Source organism: Corvus brachyrhynchos, unplaced genomic scaffold (assembly GCF_000691975.1).
Source record: "Corvus brachyrhynchos isolate BGI_N302 unplaced genomic scaffold, ASM69197v1 scaffold331, whole genome shotgun sequence".
NCBI lineage: Eukaryota > Metazoa > Chordata > Aves > Passeriformes > Corvidae > Corvus > Corvus brachyrhynchos.
The window spans coordinates 2,015,047-2,037,126 of NW_008237229.1; the positions used below are offsets into that span (position 1 = coordinate 2,015,047).

The 22,080-nt window shown below is 36.1% G+C and overlaps 1 protein-coding gene across 3 annotated transcripts in view; it reads left to right on the plus strand.

The window, feature by feature from the left end:
* The window catches only part of CEP192 (centrosomal protein 192), a 57,073-nt gene that overhangs the window by 26,905 nt on the left and 8,088 nt on the right, over positions 1-22,080 (plus strand). For all 3 annotated transcript variants that reach the window (XM_017729473.1, XM_017729474.1, XM_017729475.1), the window contains 19 exons: positions 98-232; positions 436-499; positions 1,164-1,303; positions 1,431-1,523; positions 2,346-2,461; positions 3,952-4,128; positions 5,978-6,068; positions 6,772-6,948; positions 7,475-7,735; positions 7,942-8,051; positions 10,087-10,196; positions 11,294-11,435; positions 11,987-12,159; positions 12,467-12,590; positions 14,319-14,424; positions 15,802-16,006; positions 17,241-17,320; positions 18,187-18,282; positions 19,754-19,873. In XM_017729473.1, the coding sequence (XP_017584962.1) occupies positions 98-232; positions 436-499; positions 1,164-1,303; positions 1,431-1,523; positions 2,346-2,461; positions 3,952-4,128; positions 5,978-6,068; positions 6,772-6,948; positions 7,475-7,735; positions 7,942-8,051; positions 10,087-10,196; positions 11,294-11,435; positions 11,987-12,159; positions 12,467-12,590; positions 14,319-14,424; positions 15,802-16,006; positions 17,241-17,320; positions 18,187-18,282; positions 19,754-19,873 (2,520 nt within the window). The remainder of the gene's footprint in view (positions 1-97; positions 233-435; positions 500-1,163; positions 1,304-1,430; positions 1,524-2,345; positions 2,462-3,951; positions 4,129-5,977; positions 6,069-6,771; positions 6,949-7,474; positions 7,736-7,941; positions 8,052-10,086; positions 10,197-11,293; positions 11,436-11,986; positions 12,160-12,466; positions 12,591-14,318; positions 14,425-15,801; positions 16,007-17,240; positions 17,321-18,186; positions 18,283-19,753; positions 19,874-22,080) is intronic.

Genomic DNA, 22,080 nt, shown 5'->3' on the forward strand with positions numbered 1-22,080 from the left:
ATTCAAAACTTGTCTTGCATTTCTCAATTTTGTCAGCATTGCTGTTAGTGACCATAAGAGATTTAATACTTGTAATACTTCTTTTTCTTTTTGACAGAATGCAGTAGCCTGGCGGTGCTTCACCTTTTCCAAGGAACCAGTTAACACTTCTAATGAACAAATGGATGCAGTTTCTCAGACAGCAGCTCCATCAGTTGTAAATCATGTGATACATGCAAGCTATGATGGCCAAGTGAGTAGTTCATAGTTGGCTGATTCTTCTTTTTACTTGCTGTCTGAAATGACAGTGCTGAATATTTGAGTTCATAGTAATGATTTTTGGTGAGTGTACCTTTTTGAGCAGTTTTGTTTGGCTTATGTGGGTGGTTTTTTTGTTGCTTCCTCTTAATAATTCTCTCCCTCCCCATAAGATGAGTCAACAAATTTCTTTTTCAGGATCCTGAAGCTGTAACAGTTTGGGTTCTGTTCCATGCACCTAAGAAACAAATTTCTGGTTCAGGTATAGTAATTTGATTTTAGTTTCAACTGAAACAGATTTGACTTTTAACGTATACATGTGTTAGAATTGTGGGACAGACTGCAAACTTAAAACCATGTTTGGTTTGTGTGCACTAATATTTCAGGTATCACATTAATTTTTAGTAACTGTAGGAGACAGAATGCCTCTATGTCTTAAGCCTTTATGTGTTACCAGGGACACTTATACTTCAGCATGAGGCTGTAAAAAATTTGTACTGCAAGATGCATGGAATCTGTGTTACTCCTTTTACTGAGGGAATTAAACCGTCACTTAAGAAAACATTGCATTAGTTGCAAAATAGATAATAAATTTGAAGAAACCTCTGAATTGTTCTGGCTTCCTGAATAGAAAATAGTACATATATCACCTTGTTTGACTAGTGTGGTAGAATGGTTTTCTTTGTTTGCATTAGCGACAATTTCAGTCACATTTGATGAAAAGGTAAAACTCTTAAATAAGGTCCTGTGAGACTTTATTTAAAAGAGGAAAAAGGTGTTGCAGGAGTAATGAGTGAGCTTCTGTTATTATCTCCACATGAATATGCTAAGATTGAAGAGTAGCTGAAGTGAGACATGCATCCATAGGAATGGCTTTTGCTGCTGGAAGACTTGCTTGCTTTTGTTACTCATGAAATTGTTCCTAGATTCCTTGGGTCCAGCAGATGAGTTCTTGGCGAGAGTGGACGTGGAAGTGGATAGTCCAGGACCTAGCACTGTCATTAAAAGTATTTCTCTCCGAGCAAGAGCTGGAACAGCAAGGATACATGTTCCAAAGGACTTACAGGTGTGTGTATATTTACAAAGTATGTTTTAAGAATAGTTTGCCTCTCCTAGCCTTCTACTTTTGTAATGTTTGATTTTATAATGTATATATATATATACATACATACACACTTACCTAATTTTTACAGAAAATACATCTGTCTACCAGTGTGGGTTCAACAGTCAAGCAGCAGCTGTCATTGAAAAATGCTGGAAACATTTGTGTATATTTGAAAGTTGAGGTAGGTTGGTTTTTCCCTCTTGAAATCGTGATTTTTTTGCTGTTTATATTGTATTGAAGTAGAGCTGAGCCTTGGGATTTTAGCTCCGCTCTGTGGTTTGACAAAAGCTTTACAAGTTTATGTAAAGGGAGTGAAAGATGGTAGTGATTGGCTTACACTTTTGGAAAAAGCATATGGGTGTTCTTTTGCTCAACTTCAGTTATATTTGTTTTAGCAAACATACCTTTATGATTTTTACTAAATTTTAACAAAAATATTTGTTATATGTAAAAGTAGTGAAGCCTGTGCTGCACAGCAGGTGTTAGTTAGCTGGTAGAGTAAAGCCTGCTTAGGGCAAAGATGAATATTAGCATTGGCAAACATCTATATTTTCTAACAAAACTGCATTAGTTTTCAGTGTACATCTTGCCAACTCAAATACAACGTGAGTTCTTTTCAGATATGCAATGTCTTTACTTGACCTTTTTACAAATCCGTGGAAAATATGGTTCCAAACTGAAAGATAGCTAAACACATTTGGAACTAGCATTTCAAAGTCAACAGAAGGAGCAGTTGGTTCCATTTTATAAAAAGAGGTTTGTTAGCCCATAATTTCTACGATCAGAGGCCATGGAAATAGGATATATGACTCCTATCACAAATGCCACATTAAGTGATGATACTGGGTGCTAGCTGATAAAATTTTGAAGACTCCACGTGTATTCAAATTGTCTGAACTGCATGTACAACAGGTGCACAACCAAATTGTATTACATGTTGTAGAAATGTTTAATCCCTTAAAATAGATAACTAAGCCTCCCTTTTGCCCTTGCCTACTTTCAGACATCAGATCAGGACAGCTGCTTTGCTGTTGAACCTGAGGGCCTTTTCCTTTTTCCTGGGGAAGAACAAGTAGTGACTGTCCAGTTTTTTCCTAAAAGCATAACAACTACAGAAAGGTAATATAACTGATTCTGTGCTGCATGTGTTAAACTGAACTACTTTTGACCTTAAAGTAATGAACAAATTGAAAGTTTTACCTGTATGAGAGACTTTGTCTTCAATTGTTTTCATGAGAGCTCTCATCCATTACAAAAGGATTTTTGTTAAGGTTCACCTTTTCTATAGATTATCTGCCCCTTCAGGTGTATATAGCTGAATGAATAGGTAATATTTCCCATCAAGAAATATTCTAAGACTTGTTTAGTGTAAAAAAATGGAGTAAGTCCCTGAAGCCCTTTATATGGTAGTTATTGCTGAAGTACATCAAAGCTTCAAAATACCTACTGTCAGCAGCTCCTTCAGTTGCTTCCCTCTTTCTCTCTCTGCTGAGGCAAGGGAAATGTTATTCCTGTTGTACATGTGAAAAAACTCAAGAAGAGATCGGGATCATAAGTATTCTTTTGTCTGCTGTAATCAGATAAAAGTTTGTTCTGTACAACACTCATGTACATGTTCCTTTTGCAGATGGAAGAAGCATTCATAGTTTTGCTCATTAGCACCTGTTGAACTTCGTTCTGCAAAATAAACTTGATTGGTTCAAGTGATCATTAAGATGTCATGTGAGAGTCTTCAGAGCAGCCTTTCCTCTCTTGTTACATGTTTTCTAGTTTCTGCTGTGATAGAGCAAGAATGGACAAAGGAGTATCTTCAAAATATGTTCAACTTCAGTATCTAGCTTAACCTGGCCTCTCCAGTGCATTTAAATTAAACAATGAGAAGTTCTGTGCTAGTGACAGTATGATCCTATTGGATAGATTGAATTTTTGCAAGCTTGAGGTACTCAGGATTGGAAACTTCGTAGTCTATGTCAAAGTGCCGCCAAAAGACTAATAAACTAACTGAGACAGTAAGGAGGGTCCATGTTCCCTGCTGATGGGATTCAGGGCTTTGTCTGCAGGTCTCATAGGGATTCACTGACAGCTAGAATGGTGGTTCTTGACTTTTGTTCTTGACTTGAAGTGTATCTGTGCTATAGCAAGTGCTTCAGCCTGTAACTTAAAAGCTAGATTTCCTTCCTTGATGCTCCTGAGTACCTCATACTTGTAAAAATTCAATGAAGTTTCTCAAGGCATTCAAAAGGCATCTCTTTAATCTACAGCCAGACTTTGCTTCTTTCTAAAATTAGTCTGTCAAAATAATTAGATATTAGTAGGAACAAAAAATAATTTGGTGAGTTGTAGTCTCTGAAATATTTATCTGAATCATTTCCAGATGAAATACTTCAGAAGACTGTGTGAGGTACATGTGGCATGTGTATTTACAGCCCAAAGGATTTAAATTTTGCTATGCCTAAAGCTGGTCTTTGTCATAAAATAAAAAGAAGTATTTGTATTTTCCGCTTAAGAAGGTAGTTTTAAAAACACCTAATTTTTTTCAGTTATGTTTTGATTTCATCAGCTGATCTTGTTCTGTTGTGGGATTTAAATTTATTTATTTATTTTTAAAGTACTTTGAAAATCCTTGTGCTGCCATCTGGGCCTCAGTATGAAGTGATGATAAAAGGTGAGGTGGAATCTGGGAAAAACAGACCTGTGTCTACAGCTGCTGGGCTCTCAGACATTCCACCCATCCTTTCCAACAAGCAGTTCATTGCCTGGGGAGCAGTAGCACTTGGATCATCAGTGTAAGTATAAGTTGGACAGTTGTTCATATAGAATATCAAGTTAAGTACTTTATATTGCACTTACTTGAAGTAAAATTTCCAATTCACATTGATAATTCACAGTGATTTGTTCTATGCCTCAAGTGAAAGAAGCAGAATATTACAATTTTTTTTCTTGTGCAAGAAAGTTTTGGAAACAAACTGATCTTGGTTGAGCTTTGTGTATTCTCAAGGACTTATTAGAATATCATTAGAATATCTGGTCCTGTAAGTTTAGCATGTTGTGTAAGTAGAAATGAGGAGGAAAGTATTTTTAAGCTAAATTGAGAGAAAAATTCTGTTGGTTCTTTTGATACCTATCTCTTGCTAGAGATAAATTATGCTTCATCTCATCCATTACAACTAACAGAATCCGGTCTGTGTAATGTAATTTGACCATCTGAATAGCATAAACTGTTGAACATCCCTTAATTGATTTGAATGTGTTGCAATGTTAAAACTTAGAGTGATGGAGAATCTATTTTGTTCCTAATTATGAATTGCTTTATCCTTCAGACTACTTCTTGTCTGCACTTTTTTAGTTTCATGTTTATAGGCTCAATATTCTATGCTTTAGTGAAACTGTTCATAATTGTTAGGATATTCTTTGTTTCTTTTATATGTAAAGTCTGCAAGTTTTGCAGACCTCTGAACTTCTAGTAATTATTACTTGAGGGAATCATCCACTGTTGGTTGATACTAAACTTTTTGAGGAATCTAATGATGTTCCCAGTGGTTTAAAAGCAGTCCATGTTTGTAGCCAAGAACTGTTTCTGATAGCTGTATTTCTGTTTTCCTGGTTTGTTAAGGTAGTGTGCTTCTTACAGTAGTTCTGGTTATTTGGTGTTTGGGAATTACTGCTTCTTTCCTGTATGCTGCTATCTTTTTATTTGCTGTTCCTCCTGTAAAACAGTTTTGATGAACCCTTGTTTTTAGGAAGCTGAAATTATTTCTCTAATTATGGTTTCAACAGAGTACAAAAGAGTGTCTGCCAGTGTTGATAGGGAGACGCTTTGCTCTCTCTGTCCTCTTCTTTGATTCTAACTGCATGATCTATTCTCTTATGTTTTAGCAGTTTTAGGGCTTGTCAAATTCATCTGTCAATGTTTTTTGACAAATGTTTAAATGTTTAAAATGTCAATGTTTAAAATGATGAAGGTGCTTGCTCTTGCTGGAGATGTTTCCTACCTCTGCTGAGGAAACCTCTAAGTACCAGAAGCCTGGTCAATACTAGGATGTATCACAGAGAAAAGAAACTTATTTTTTGGTCAGCCTGATTCTGTCAAATGACCATAACTTTTGGTGTTGCTATTACATTGAGAAGTACATGAAAAGGAAAGGTTATCCTGAATTTAGTTCTTTACTACTGTTCCAGTGAATCTGGGCCAGACTACTCTCAAGACTTTGTTTCCACATAACTTAGTGTTTCTGGATATTCTCATCATAACTGTGTCCTTAAGTGGGTATTTTAAAGGAATTTTTGTATTGATACAGTTGCTGGTTGCTTTCAAAGTTCAGGCTGTTAAGTACAGTATTTGAACTTCAAAAAAGACAGATATAGTTTTTTTTGTTTTTTTTTTTTTTATATGTAGTTATTTGGGGATTGTTTTGCTATATGAGTATTCATGTGTTGTGGTGTATGACAGTGTAGGGTGTGTAAGTTTGACAGTATAGAAATAACTTTCTATCTAACATATTCTATTGTTCCAAGAGGTGATTTTTTTCCATTAAATTACTTCAAAATTGACTGTCCCAGTTCCATTGTTTCCATTAATAAATATATGCAGTTAATTTGTATTTGCTGCAAAATCTAACCAAACATATCTTTCAGAGAGAAGAAGTTAACTCTAAGAAATGACTCTCCATCTGTGACCCAGCATTTAAGATTGTTGATAAGAGGCCAGGATCAAGACTCCTTTCAGGTGGCTGTCATTAAAATTTTTGTTTAGTGTTTATGACTATGTTTATAATGAAAATGTTTCTGCCCTGAAGTGTTAGCAGGCTGTGTATTTCTTTTAAGACTGCCAAGGTGAATGTGGTAGCAGAGCTTCAGCTTCACTGGCAACCTCGGGAGCAGCTGAAATAAGAGTGCTGCAGCAAACTGGAGCTCAGTTTACAGGTCTCTAAGCTGCTGTATCACAACAGAGTCAGTACTTGGTGGAGTGATCCATCAGTCACCCTTCTTGTAGGAGGGAGTCTAGAGGAGCATAGAAAAACTAGAATCAGCCTTTAGGAATTACCATGGCTTATGGGTCTTTTTGTTATGTAACCTGCATTGATTTATATCCCCTTTTTCCCTCAAATGTTCAGATTTTTTAATCTAAAGTCTTACACTGAGATGGAATTAACGTAGTGATGGTAAAATTCAGCCTTGACAGGTTGGGGACTGAGGACAAAAACCTGTTTAAACTGAGAGGCTTGAAATGTTCATTGTGGGGAATATAAACTATCATGGACTCTGTCTTTTTCATTGCATATTAAGCATTGCAACTTTAAATATGCCACTGTCAATGGAGTTAATGTGGAATTTGAACAAGTTAATTCTTCCTTCCAAGTGTAGTAAGTTTTACTGCTGTGTTTTTTTCCTATTATAGTCACTCAGTTCTGATGTCTTTGTTTTTATAGCTGCAAAGTATATTCGGGTCAGAAGGACGCTTAGCCAGTAATTGGGAACTCAAAATCCGCCCCAAAGAAGATACTAACATCTACCTGATGTTTACACCTACTCGAGTAACTTGCTGCTTTGCAAAGCTGGAAATCAAACAGCTGGGGATACGATCAAAGCCAGGAATTAAGTTTACTGTAAGAATCCCAACATAGCTTCTAATAATTTTAAATGTACTTTTTTCATAATTATTGAAAATCTAGCACTGAATAGCTGTTTCTATAAAAAACTTGAAAATTCAAGATATATACTATGGGTATCTGTACACTTGTTAAAATCATACGGGCACTAAATTTTATGCTTTGAACATTAGTATCAACTTTGCATGCAATTTTTTCCTTTGTGAAGGATGAAATATTTTATGTACTATATTAAAAATAGCCTAAGATTTTAACTGTAGAAGTGTTAAAAAATCTGAACTTGTCTTGTTCTATAGGTAGGTCTTAAACAAGCTTGGAAGTAGAACTTGAAAATGATTGAATAAATTTAGGCTTTTCAATTTCTTGCAAGGGGTTTTCAGTTCACATTTTTAACATTTTCATTTGTTTTTCTGTAAGTCTTTATATAGTTTGCCATAGTTACGCTTAGATTTTATTTATTAAGAATCTTTTTTCATTTGAAGTACTGGTTTTTTGGTGGTGGGTTTTTTTTTTTCTCTCCCAGATACCATTATCTGGATATGGAGGAACAAGCAATATAATTTTAGAAAATGTTAAAAAGTTGTCAGATAGCTGCATGGTTACACTGGAAAGATCATTGTCTGCAAGATCACAGAAAGCTTCCTTCCACGTGAGAAACACAGGTTCCCGGGCTGCCTATGTTAAAGTGCTGTGCTTGGCAAACCTGCAGACAAAAACAGTGATGGATCCTCAGGTTATGACAGTGTCTCCAGACAAGTTTGTATTAAGAGAAGGAACACATGAAGTAAGTACAGTGCTTTATTCTGAGCAATTTTTATGAATTTAAATTGTCATCAAAGAAAATGTCTGACTAGTTCCTTATTAAAATCTCACCTAATTCTTATGTCCTGTTTCACTTGTATTGCAGTAATCTGTTGACTCAGATTCCAAACATTAATACAAACAGTAAGATTTCTTTTTCCTCAGTGTGTTGTCTATTTATTTTATCAGGTGATTACTGTAACATGGAATCCCATGGAAAAGCACTTCAATACAAGCATGTTGGTATCGACAGTATGGTTCTTTTGGGGAGATGAAGTTTCGAGGCAGCAGTATCGCAGGTAAGATGTGCTTTGCTATTGTAACAGACTGATGTTTAACAAGAAGTCAAAACTAGAGGTATGTGCTGCCACGGGTATGGTTTTAACACGCTTCCAAAACCAGCAAGAACAAACTAAAAGACGGTGATGATAGGTAAAGATCTATTAAGTCTTGCATCTGTAAGTTGTTGATGGGGGTTTGTTCATTTATGGCTTTGCTTACATACTGTACCTACAATCCTAGTTAAGGATTTTATTCTATTTTAACTTTCTTAAATTCAAGTGTGTTGGGTTTTGATGAAATGTTTTCTTTTTTGTGTCGAAAGAGATCTGTGTTCTGTGTTGGTATCTCTCTTTCTAATGAGTATGTAACTTTAATTTTTAAAGAAAAGGCTCATGAAAAGAATAGTACTGATATCCAGGAGCATTAAGTTTTGAACAAGGTTCATGTCTTGGTTTGCTGAATTCTGTTGACAAAGAATGGCTTTGAGTAGATGTGTATATGAGAAAAAGAAAATCCACATATGCTCATGACACACTAAGGAAACTTACTGAAAATACCTTGCTGATCTTAGATAGCAGCCATGTTATTCTGCATTTCAGTTTGTATAACTCAAATGCACAGAAATGACATATTCTGCTTTCATTGACGTAAGTGACACTTGTGCTGTCTGTGTAATGCAGAATGTTAAGACTAGGTAGAGCTCTAAGGTGCTGATGATCATAATTCAGTGCAAAACTTGAAAACAGCATTATTTCATCATTGCTTTTAAATGTCATTGCCTGACAATGTGTGAAAGTCATTGTATATATTCTTATCCAAAAGAAGTATTAAACACAGCTGAATTTGACTGCATAACTTTGAATAAAAAGCTCATGGAATAGCTGAGTTCCCAACCTGGATAGGAAACTGGCTTCTTTTAGATATCTTAGAAGATGCTTGTTCCTGATTTTTGTATGAATTGTTTTGTGTGAGGCAATGCTCACTATCATGGAATCCTCCTTAAAGGCCTGATTTCAAAACTTAGGGAACAGTTTTGGTCTGCAGATCAACAGAAAACCCATCTAGAAGCTCAATACAACTACATGGGTATTATTGGAAACTTTTAAAATTCAGATTCTGGATGATGTGAGCGAAATGACTTGTTGATTTTATTAGCCACCAGGCTGGCATATGGTTCTTGAAAATAGTGGTCTAGCTGGTTGTTTCTTGGTGGGAGGTTCTCTGAAAACCCCTTGATAACTTGAAAGAGATGTGTATTTCTTGCAGTGACTGAGTTCTCTAAGCCAGTCCAACCCCATTCTGTAATTGTGCATTAGAATGAGAACATGATTTGAGACTTAGGGGCAGGACTGTGAAATGAGTACTCTGCCTCATCTGCCAACTTGTGCCTCAAGTTCCTTACTCCAAAATTATATATAGTCAGCAGCCTGGTAAGTAGCTTAGACCTGAGAGTTAGTAGTGCTGAGGTATTCTTTCCTCCTCCATGGCCCTGACCTTATCTGAGTGCCAGATTTCCTCTTGTTGACCTGTAGCTTCCCATTTTACCCAGGACTATTTATATGCCTGTGCCTCCCAGTCTTTTCTATTCTGTTGGCAGTCATGCTCCTTGGCTCTGTGTTCCTGCTGTTGGCTGGCACCTGCTGCCGCTCTGACATTGACTAGTCAATTTTTCCTCTCAAAAGGCTTTCACTTGTAACCAAAATAGCATTCTCCTGCTTCCTGTGGTGATTGAAACATCACTCAGATGCCTGATGTACTTATCAGAAATCTAGGTAGGTGTGACTGACAGCAGAGAACAAGTATGGAAAGACAAACATATGGTAACCATTATTTCAGTGTTTCCTTTTACTCTGCAGCAATAGAGCAGGTATTTCTTTAACCATTTTAAGACTGTGAAAAGACTTCAGTTTTAAATGAATGCTTCCAGATTTGAGCTTGGTGTAGTCAAGAAATGATGAAGTGAAAATTATGCTGGAATCTTATGAGTCTTACCAATCTTTTCAATTCGTTGTTTCTAGTACTGTGCTCAATTTAATGTCTCCTCTTTAATAGAGCTGTGATGTATAAACCCGGGGTAGAAAAACGCATAATCCCAGAAAACAACTTGTTGCGACACACTGTATTTGATGAAGAATTTCAAGGGGAGCAACTTGTGACAGAAGGTAAGACTATGACTTCTTAAAAGAAAAATCTAATACTTATTTTTGTGGGGCAAATGTGCTTTTGGCTGGAATCCTAGTTACTTTTTCACTATTTTTTTTATAAATGTAGAAGAAAAATTCTGAATTTGGACAGTTGTATTGGGCAAAGCTTTGTTGTATTTTCTTTCCTCAGTCCTGCTGAGGAAGGGTGTCATAGAATGGCTTTGGTGGGCGCCTGGCATCCAGCTAGGGTCAACCCATCACAACAGAATTTGCCTTTTTTCATTCAGTACGTATTTATTTAAATGATTTTCTGTTTTTTTTCTCCTAGCAACATGAAACCCCAATCTGTAAATATTATAGCATTAAAAATGCTGAGTTTATTTGGAAAGTATTTGCCTTATTACCTATTGAGAAAGATTCAGTTTGTTGTACACAGATATGTTTGAAAAGTGAGAGGCAGACAACTTGGATGACACCAAAATATAAATTTATTTTCCTTCCTAAATTTAATAACTTTTTCTTCTGCTTGTTAGTAAGGAATTCATTAATAAGAATACAATATATTTTAAAGGGGTCCTTAAAGCACCTCCCCCCCTCCCCCCCACTGTTCAATCCCATAGTGTAATGAACAAATTTACTGTCAAATCCTATTCTTGAAATAGTTATATTCACATATGGAATTACTCACTGTTCTAAGGCTACTACACCTGAATAAATGTGGTCTGATTCTTTCCCATTCATTTTAGTTAGAGTGAAATCCTAGTGAACATTAGATACTTGGGTTCTGGAGTATCCTTTGAAGTTGTTAAGCCGGTGTTAGAGGAAAAAAGTAAGACCTAACTCTAATTTGGCATAGAATCAAATTAGTATATAGCATTTGTATAAAGCTGGAAAATAAAGTTTAGAATTGGTGTGTATTTAGATTTATATATTATATTTGATGTTAGTGGTGAGCTATGCCTGATAACTAAACTTGTAGGAAGTAGTTTTGGAATGATCTAGGATTTCTTAGCTGATGGATTATTGACTAGGTCTATGTCCTAAATCTCTGTGCTGTAATTTCTGAGTATTATAGAATTTTTCTTACTAGAATTCTCTATTACTCTCATGTTTAGTGTGTGATGTTCTACGAGGGACAAATGATATTCATCTTTTCTATGCAAATATGCAAAGGGTTATCCTTTCTGTGGTTGGATATTCCACTTGTGATCAGGATGGCTTTCAGCAGTCTCCTGGACACCGTTTGGGATTGGACAGGTACTGTAACTGTGATTAGTAATTATATGTATGTAATTATGGTTTTTTCTGGTGAGGTTAGTTAGACACTGGAACAGGTTGCCCAGAGTGGCTGTGAAGTTTTCATCCATGAAGAAATTAAAAACCTGGCTGGTCAATGTCCTTAATAACCTGCTGTAGCTGACCCTCCTTGGGGGTGTTGGACTGGGTGATCTCCAGAGGTCGCTGTGAAACGACGTACGTTGCCTTATTTCTCTCTGCAGTACTTGTTTTCTCTGTATATGTTTTATTCAAGTTATTTTATATTATTGTCTTCTGAAGATAATTGTTTATTTTAGTTCCTTCCATTCTAAATGGTACCTCCCACTTCCAAACATTCTGTGAAAAAGCTGTGTCCTGATACAGCTGCTGAATTGTTTTTTACTTTAATGGAGAATTGAATTAAATTGAGGGCCCATGTAAAAAACACTGTACTTTAATAATAAAATTTTGATAAATACTAAAAGTAGGCTATTATAATTACTCATGGGATTTTTTTCTACTGCTTTTGCTTAATGCAGTCTTTTTTTCAGGTTTGAGAACTTTGTCAGACATACCACTGCAACTTTGGATGTTCTTCCTGTTAAAGGACCTCAGGGTCCTTCATTATCTGCAAAAACTAATGTTCTGGTTCAGAATAAACCAGATGCTCAGCAGACTTGGGCTGTTACACCTGAGTATTTGACTTTGACATCTCCTTCTATTGGTAAGTATTTTTTGAAGTTAATGAAATAGCCACTTTAGTATTAAGATAAGTGTGCTGCATAATATGTTTGTAAGTGTGGCTTGGCCAGTAATCTTCATGCAGACTTGATTTGAACACAGTTCTTGGATAAATTGTCAGAGGTGATGTGCTGTGTGTATACATACAGTATACACTGCATACCTATGAAGATTTTAAAGTATTGTGAGGGTGAAATTAGGGCAGAAAATACTTTTTCATTGGTGCATCTCTGTATCTTGGGCATTTTTGTGAATTTTTTTACATGTTAGCTTTTTTTTTTGTGTTACAGGTGGAACAGCAGACACTAGACATGTACAAATTGTCAACAATTCTAATAGAATGTTGACCTTTGAACTTTCATGGCCAGCTCACTGCCTTACTGTAACCCCACAACATGGAGCTGTTGAACCAGAGTAAGTTTCTTTCCATAAGTTCCTTTATGTGAGGAAGTGTGGTGAGGTCTTGGTGGAGTTTAGTTAGTTTAAGTGTGTAACTAATTTATGAATTTTAGCTGGTTTTTAGGAATTTACTTTAGTTTGCTTAGACTGTACCCTGAAACTATTTTAGTTCCACTTCCAGGGTGTAGACTTTTTGTCAACTAACATGCAAATCTAGCTTTTTTTAGGACCTTATCTGTTCTGTATAATGGGAATGTTCTTCTGTCACCTACATAATTATCTGGATGCCAGGAATTTTCTGTGCCTGGAAATACTATTATTATTGCATATTTTTCAAGGAGCTGGATGGCCAGTGAAGCTGAAACTTTAAAAATCTCCTTTTGCAGTAGTGTTTTGTTTAAAATTTAGCTGTGTATTTAAAAACAAAGAACAGTTCCTCCCTTCCCATAACCAACAAACAACCCCCAAAATAACAGTTCTTATAGAAGGCTTTTCTTCTGGGGACTTAGTTTTTTCTTTAGCAAATGTGCTGATATTCCTCACAACTTGATTGTGGTTTTTTTTTTTTTTAATTTTGAGAAAACTGGGTTTTGCCATTCAACCTTTGTCTTCTCAGTACCTGTAGGTATGAAAATAATGACAGGCCAGTGTCAGCTTGCCTGTGCCTTAATTGGCATTTTTTTGGAACAGCAGTCATAATATCACTGTATATATATGAGACTTTTCACCCATGGCAGCAAAGACTTTTACAATTTATGCTTGGAAGAGGTGCCCACCTCTCCCTTCTAAATTTCTGGGGGTTTTTTAAGGTTCAGTTCAGAATAGCTCTAAGACCCTGTTATTAAGTTATTTTCATCTTACCCAAAAAAAAGTCTTCCACCAAAAAATGGGTTTTGCTTTCAGAATTGTATTTCAGTAGTTGCTTTAACCTTGAGGATGTTTGCTGAAATGCACTTTCTCTTTGGTCCTGCGTTGTCGATAGCATTTAAACACTTAATTTCATATTCATGTAGATGTAAATTGCTGGGAAACTTTCATCACTAGTGAGAACAAAATAGAGTTTCATGGAAGGGTTAGGAAAAATAGTCTCAAAAAGCAGTAACTATGAATGACTTTCCAGTAGCTGTGAAAGTAAAGACATACTGAGTGTCTCATACCCTAAATTCAGGATTGTCTGGATGATTTCTTAAAAAGAGAGTATTGAAGGCCTTCTGCAAGGAATTTTCTTGCAGTGTAGAATTTTAAAATGTGTTCACTGGAAAAGAGTGGGCAGAATCCTCACATTTTGGGTCCAGGTAAATAGTTTGGATCAAGAACAGAGGTCTGCAAGTAGGAAGCAGACCTGTGGGAACAGCTAACTTAAGCGCAGCAAGCTACACTTGCCCAGTTTTCTATTTTTCATGACCATCTCCCTGCAGTGCCAAGGGCAGTCATCCTGTCAGGACAGGAGCCAGCCTCTGCACTGTGATGGCTGGAGCCCACAGAATTCTTGAACTGAGTTAGGCTACGAAAAGAGGTGGTCTGATTTCTCAGTGATGGTGAAAGAAGGCCCTGGGATCATGGCTATTAAAGCTTAACATATTGAATATCTGATACCTTAAATTTAATGATCTGTAGAGCATCTTCACTTACCTGCTATCTTAAAAGTGCATCCTTTTTTGGGGGGGGCTAGTGACAATTGTGGTAGATACTTATTCTAATATGAGAATCGTTCTAGTTGATTTTGGTTTTTTTTTTAATTAGGGGCAGTACCCTAATTTTGGTGAGTCCTAATCCAGCACTTGCCACAAGACCTACATTAATTCCTTGGAGTGGCCTGATCTATATCCGTTGTGATAACGGGCTAAAGGTACGTGGTTTACTTGAGATTGGAGATTGCAACTTTTTATTTTACTTTGTCAGTTCTAATGAAGCTGCCAAAACCTTTTAGATTTGAGTCAGCAGCTCTGTCAACTTCCATTATTCTTCTTAATTTTTAAAGTTCTCTTAAAAAAAGTAGTTGAGATGCCATTTTGTAAAGTGAGATTTTTAGTTCATTCATCTCTGAAGAAATACTACAATGTGAACACTTTAACTGAATTGCCAACAAAATTGCACTCACCACTGCCTTATGCATAATTTTCTAAAATGCTACGTACATATATGTAGGTGTGCACGCACAAAAGTAGTCTGTATCATATCTGCATCATATTTTAAAATAAAAGAAGTCAGAAGAGGTTATTGGACAAGTCATCATAGCTCCTTTTGAGCTCCCTTAAGGTAAACTTGACCTTCTGGATGACAGGTCTGTGACAAAGAATGTCTAGAACAGGTTTTGGCTCCTCATGGATTTTAATCCAAGATTTTTCCCTGATTAAGGTGAAGCATAGAAATAAAATTTATGAAGCCAACAGTTTTTCTCTTGTCAGTGTAAGAGCAAAGGGCTCCTTGGTAATCTCTCCCAAAGAGACTTTTAAAAAAATTTTTACAGACAGTGTGTGTTTTGGGTTATTTGTAACAATGCATGGAGAGAGAAATAGACACTGAAAGGATAAAACTGTATCTCCTTTCCTTTTGCATGGAGGGAAGTGTGAGGTATGATACAGAATTGGAAACTGCCTTCAAAAAACCCAAACAAACAGGGAAGTTGTTGAGAAGGAAGTGATAACTGTGCACATAGTTAACCATGTTATATTCTACAGTATGAGAAAAGGATTTAAGAAATCTACTAGGACAAGTGTAGAGAATGTAGCAAAACCCATCAAATGATAGGAAATCTGGTAGTTTGTAATGCTTTTGTCATTTATTTGCTACCTCTCCAAATCAGCAAAAAGTATGCTAAGATTTTATTAGCCATTAACTGAAACTTTTGAAATTTCTAATTATGTAGCAAAAGTGAACACAAAGCTCCTTCTGAATGAGGCAGTTCTGTTTCCAGTATCTGCAACAGAGAATGTTGTAGGAATTGTCAGTTAAACTAGTTGAAATTACTATTCCTGTTAAATTCAAATACCTATATAGCAAATTTTCAGTGAATATTCCTTTTCTCCTAAATTAAATTTGTCCTAGAATCTTCAAACTTTTGAGGTTGGAGTAGACCTGGGGATTTAATATATGAGAGCTTTCCTCTGTTGTAAAGCTGAACATAAGCTCTTGCAGCTCAAAGAAATAGAGCTAAATAGTTTGACTTATTAATATATCAATATTCACTGTTTAAAACTTTGCTTTTCTCCAAATCTTGTGAAAGTTTATTAAAGTGCTTATTCAAGAGGCTGTCGCACAGAGTGTATCTGGAGCAGATTTTCCATGCAGAAGATGTGATGTAATTCCTCCACAGTCTGAAAATCCTACTGTTGATGTGGCAAAGTCTCTCCCCAGGTTCCCTCTAACAAAAATGGAGATAAAGAACAGTAACATTGTTTTTCCTAAAACAAGACTTGGTCAAAGCTCAGGTAAGAGGGCTTATTTATTAAATATAGAATCTGTAGTATCTTGTGTTCAGAGGCTGTTTACTGTATGGCATGTTTGGGAACTTCAGTGCCTTGACTTTGGTTTTGTTCTCTTAGTCTGATAAGTGTGAATGACCAGTTCCCCACTTCTGCCTTTGGTTTGAAAGGCTATTCTTTTCTTTTCCTCTTTTTTTTTCCTTTGAGTTCTCCTGATACAGTATACCTTTTTTTCCAGGGACAGGTTTGCATCCAGGCAAACCAGTTGCTGGGTTTTTAAACCACTTTGATGAATGCAACTACACTGTGCCTGGGAAAAGAGAGTTACAAGGTTACTGTGTCTAGTTGAAACTCTTTTGGCTCAGTGCACCTTTGCAGTAGATCCATTCTCATCTGTGCTTATGCCCATAGGATATGAGATAAATCTGTGTTTAGCAGGGAAATAAATAGTCTTCCTTAAGACAGTAGGAATATCAGCTATGAGGCTGGCTGTCCTTGTCTTGGTACATAGTGATTGAGGAGGACAGTGTTGGTAGTGGAGTCTGAAATGCTTGGTCTGTACTTTTAATTTAATGCTTAAAATTCTCAAAGTAACTCTATGGAACTCTCATTCTGGTACCTAGATACCGTTTTTTTTTTTGTAGTACTTATATTTAGGTAGTGAGGGTTTTTTTAATGATTCATTGACATCAATTTTTTTCTCTATCAGACTTGAGGACTTTCAAGGCTTAATTTTATCAATTATATCTGGGCTTTTATTGCTAAAATTATGAAAGAGGATTGTAATATACTACTCCAGTGTTTATAAATGTCATATATAATGTTTATATGCAGCTAAACTTTTTAAAGTGCTATTCTAGACTGAGATGATCTTGTCCTATTAATTCTTGCCAAGAGACATGTATTTATATGTATGCTGAGTAACAAAACAGATTTTTTGATACTACTTTATTTGGTCCCAGACTGGAATACTCTCAGTGTTTTGTCTCTGAGTGATCAAATAATGGAAGGAGTTGGATATCTTTTGGGGTTTTTTTGGTGAGGTCTAAATTTCTTGTGTATAAGCTTCTATAAAGTTTATGACTGTGCTTTGTTTGAGTCTACTCTTGAGATTTGTTATAATGAAAACTGTTTCAATTAAACTTCTGTTCATCTAGAAACAGTTTCTGCTTAACTCTTTACACCAGAGATACTTGAACAAAGACATTTAGTATATACTAGTCTGTTATTTCTCTTTTAGAGAGTTACCTGGAAATGGAGAACGAAGGGAATGAAAATCTAAAGTGGAGTTTGTCATCTTTTGCACCACCCTATGTTAAAGTGAGTGAATGCTTGCATGGGGAGTTTTATGCAAATCCCTGGGTTTATTTTAGCTTCTCTCTTTCTGCTGTGCTCTCTCCCCCTGCTGCCTCTCAAGAAGGAGTATATATTTGAGCATGACCTCAGTTACAAAGTTTTTTTTTCACTATCCATATCAGAGAAATGTTTTGCTCCTTTTTTTCATCTCTAATGTGCTCCCTGACTGTGAATGAATCAGTGCTCTGTGGGACAGTTTCTGGTTCACTTACTGCTTTACTGAGTTTGCTTGTGCTCATACAGTATCATCATCCAGATTGCATTAAGTAATCAAGCATAAATGAAAGATTGGTGTCTCTTTTTGGCTCCATAATGCCAGACTTGCCTTGTTTCGGACTTGTGCTGCTGAAATTGCACTGTATGTGGTATCTGTAGAAATTTGAGTTAGGTCAAGGATATTTTAATTACAGTGCTGTTTCTGTGCCTAGCTGTTGCTATTTGTAAATGCTCCCCTATTTTTTTGATAGTCTGAAATGTTGTGATGATAATTTTGATTTTGTCCTAGAATTATTATGGTCCATTGTTGTGAAATGATGAAAAATGGTTATGTAGCACTCTTACCAGTACCCCATGGGATGGATTATGTCATGTTCCTGCCAGTGCACCACCTCTGAACCGGAAGTCGGTAGTTGTGGTGACTGGATTTAGTAGTTTCAGTCTTTATTAATTTGCTTTTAGGGAGTCAATATCAATTCTTCACTTAAAAGCAGCTCAATTGGGTGTATTTTCCTCAGTCCTCTGCAAGGGTGGTGTATGTGTGGGTGTATTGTGTGGTTTCAGGTTTTTTTTTTCCTTTCCCTTCTGAATCTGACTCATAAATGTATTTGCAGGATGTGGATGGAAGTGGCTGTGTTTATAGGGTTACTTACTCCGTTTTCAGATTTTCCCATGTTTCTGGTACTCTTGAAGCTCATGGACAAGAGAAGGTAAACATTTATAAATATTTCAGGCATATTAATGTATCTCAATTGTAAAGTAAGATCTTAAATGAGAAATAAATTTCATCTGATGATGATAAAATTGTTGGCCTTTCAGTATTGGGTCCTGGAGTGTATCAGGTAGTCTGTATCAGCTTAATTCAGCTGAGTTGCTTCTAAGAAGTCATGCAATCAAAGTAGTTTGATTTCAAAGTGGTGGCGTGTTTGTGTTATGCTTTGGGGGTTTTTAAGGACAAAATATTTTAGAATAGAAAACTATTCTAAATGTTTTGTAAAATTTCAGAAGAAAATGGAAAATAATACTGGCTTCTTACAAACCTAGTGTGAGAACCTGATTCCCTTCCTTGAAGCATTCCTCACATACTTGTTCAAGAACTCTTGTCTGTTCCTAAACTTGGTTTCATTGACTTACAATTTTATCTCCTGGCCAGTAGAGGGTTTCATAACCACAATTATAAAGCACATCCAAGGACAGACTGGATGGGTTTGTAAGGGTCTTTCCTCCCTCATGTTCTCTCACAATGCTACTTGAGTTTTATCTTTTCATCTTTGTGAACACCTATCTTTTAATTGTTATGGATTATTATGACATTATTTCTATAGAGATGCAATTTGTCATCTATTTAGAAGAATAAAAAAAAGTATTCCTGTCCAGTTTCTGGTAATTTCATAATATTGCAAGCCGTTATTGAATTTAAACAATTGTATTTGCCTTAGCAATCCTAGTTCAGGCCTATTTGAATAAGATTTACATCACTGGCATGCCAGGCTGTGGGCTGGAGCTGATAAGGTACAGTGATTGGCTGGTTTTTTGCAGTGGATATGATGTTTGGCTACTTAGATATAACTGTAGTGGTCTACTCTAATCTGCTGCTCTCTTTCTCTTCTTCCCTCAACCTCAATTCTGAAGACAATGCAAATCTCTTCTTGAATTACCTGGTACAGCACTATATGGAGACAAGCCTTTGTTACATAGCTGACCTTTAAGGATGATCAAATTCATAGCTTACACATTGGTTTAAATTTCAGGCCTTCTAGTAATTTTAGCATAGTGTGCTTACAGATTTGGAGCTGGAGGAGCTGAGTTGTTCACAGCTTAGTTGCCAGATGAAGGATGGTTTTTTCAGGTGCACATATTTCCCTTTCCGGTCCCCTTTCTCTCCATTTTACTAACAGAAGTAATTGTGCCAGCACTTGCTGACTTCGCTTAAAGCAGATTATCTGAACTCAAATTTTGTTCAAAATTGCTTGCATGACATATTTCATCCAATATTTTCCAGTTGTGAGCAAAGGAGGGATAGCTATTTGTATAGTTTTCTTCAAGATCACCTGTGTGTTCCATGTGTGTTCTGTAGTGTGTAAATTTTGTGGTGGCTGAACCATAACTTTGTAGAGGTAAAATTGTGAAGATGTGAAGATTGGTGATGTTCTGCAAAATTTTTCTCTTTTTTTTTTGTAGGTTGCTGTAATCTTTTTACCTAGAGATAAAGGAGACTACTCCCAGTTCTGGGACCTTGAGTATTACCCAGTTGAAAATCCGAGTAGGAAACACAAATTAAAATTTCAGCTTTCTGGAAAAGTGAGTATATAAAAGCTATAAACACTGTCTTGAGCACAAATTTTTGATAACATCTTGATTTTACTATACAGTACTCTTTCTTATATACACTGGTATATTATGGGAAAAAACCTCAACCCTGCTAGTATTTTTGCTGGACTAAATTGTATTTTTTTTTGTTATGTTACAAAAATACCATCTTCCTCTTCTTTATGTGATAATGCATTATCTTTTGCCATTTTTGATATAAAACTTTAGTTTGCTCAGAGAAAGTAGAGACACACATTCTAGGGGAATTGTTTCTGTAGGTAAAGATGTTTTTATCAGTTTTGTTTGGTTTTTATATGTTGGTTTTATTTTTGTAAATAAATAGTGAAGTAACTGACCTTTGCTATAATACATAACTCAGTGCAGTTTTGGAATTTTCAAATATCCATCTTAGAGATGGATATTTGTGTCTGTAATAAAAGCTGCTTCAGTATTTTATCAGAGTGGCAATGTGGGTGGGGATAATTGTGAAAGTTATACATGGGAGCAATTGGGTTTGAGTTCTTCTTCGCTTCCCTGTTGTTCCTCAGCTCAAACTTTATGGTAAGGCTTGGAAGAAATGGGTTGGGAGTTAAAACTGGTTTTCTGTGCTCTCAATCCTTACCTTGCTTTTTATCCCTACCTCACTGTCCATACAAGAGGAATTTACATAGGACAGAGGATTTATTACCGTAAGGAAGAATTCATTCTAATGATCAGTTAAATAAGCTGAATGTGAAGAGCTTTGTACATTCAGTATGGCATGATTGCTATATATGCTTTGTTGTCCTCTTCAGAAGGTTTGACTTGATTTTTCTAAGAAGTCCACACTAAGATTTGGGATCTTTCTGTAGAGAACCAAGTAGCAGTAGGAGTAGGAACCTTATCCTTCTTGCTGAGGTACCTTACATTTTTTTTGCAGGTTCCTTGTTCTTTCCAAATTAATTGTGTTGAAAGAGTACTTGTAAAAAAGTTTATGTTAAATAACTTCCGAGTTTTGGCATGAGAGTCCTGTATAATGTTTGGTTTTAGAGGGTTTTTTATTCAGCTTTCATCAAATTTTTTGGTCATAATTTTCCTGAAAGTGAGGAGAATATCTAAATCATTTGTCTGTTTAAAGCTACTTGAAATGGGGAGAAGATTAACAGAACTGTAGAGTTTTAAAGAATTCTCTTCTTAAAACGTGACTAGTTGTCAGAGTTGTGTAAATCTTTGAGCGGCATAACTTGATATTAATGTTTTTGAACTACTGTGTCAGATTTGTTCTTGATTTTTTTCAAAGCTGTTAACAATTAGATCTTTATAGCATCTCTGCACATGGGAAAAAAGTTCGTAGAAAATACTTGAAATGCATGTCACGATCATTTTCAGAAAGATTTGAAAAGGAAATACTGTATTTATCAACTAGGTAGGGAGCCATGCATCTGTTCAGAAGAGGGATCAACACAGAACATTTACTTAGAGACTTGCAGCTTTTAGTTGAAAAGGCAAGTGTTATGTTCTAGGGATCAAGAGTTTAGGCAGTGTTACTAAAACTTTGAAAAGGACTTGGAGTCTGATGGTCTTTCTGAGGTAGGGGCTTACAGCTGTGGTTAATGTGACTTTTGATAGAATGAAGTGGGAAGAGTGACTGTCATTCAGAGTGACTGAGTGGTATTTATTTATAGCACCACTTCAGAAGAAATGAAAAATTTGGAAGAGCTCAGGAAAGAACTGCAAGAACAACATTAAGTTAGGAAAATCAATGGCACATACCACTTTAATATTTTTCCTAACAAATTAATTAACTGTAATTTTGATTATGCTCTGCATGTGTTTGCAGTCCTCACCACTGGAAACTATAGTCAGGAGTTAAGATCAGCATGTCTCCAAACCCAGTCCCAGAGACAAAGAAAAGAGGGGTTTGACATGTTTTGCAGCCCCAGCCTCTCGGTGCTGGTCATTCAAATTAAGTTTTTTCTTTACCTGAGGAACATTTGTTCCTGCTGCTGGGGGCTGTTCTAAGATCATTGAGTTAAGAATGAGTATTGTGTGCAGGAGTCTTGGACTGGTATTTGGGTCTAACTATTGGTCCCTTCTGGGTGAACTAACAAGTACCTGCCACAAGGCTGGGACAGCACCAAAGTCCTGACTGCTCCTTTAGCATGTAGAAAGTTGAGGACTTTGTAAAGAACCCCTGCTATTTTTTGAAGGTACTACAA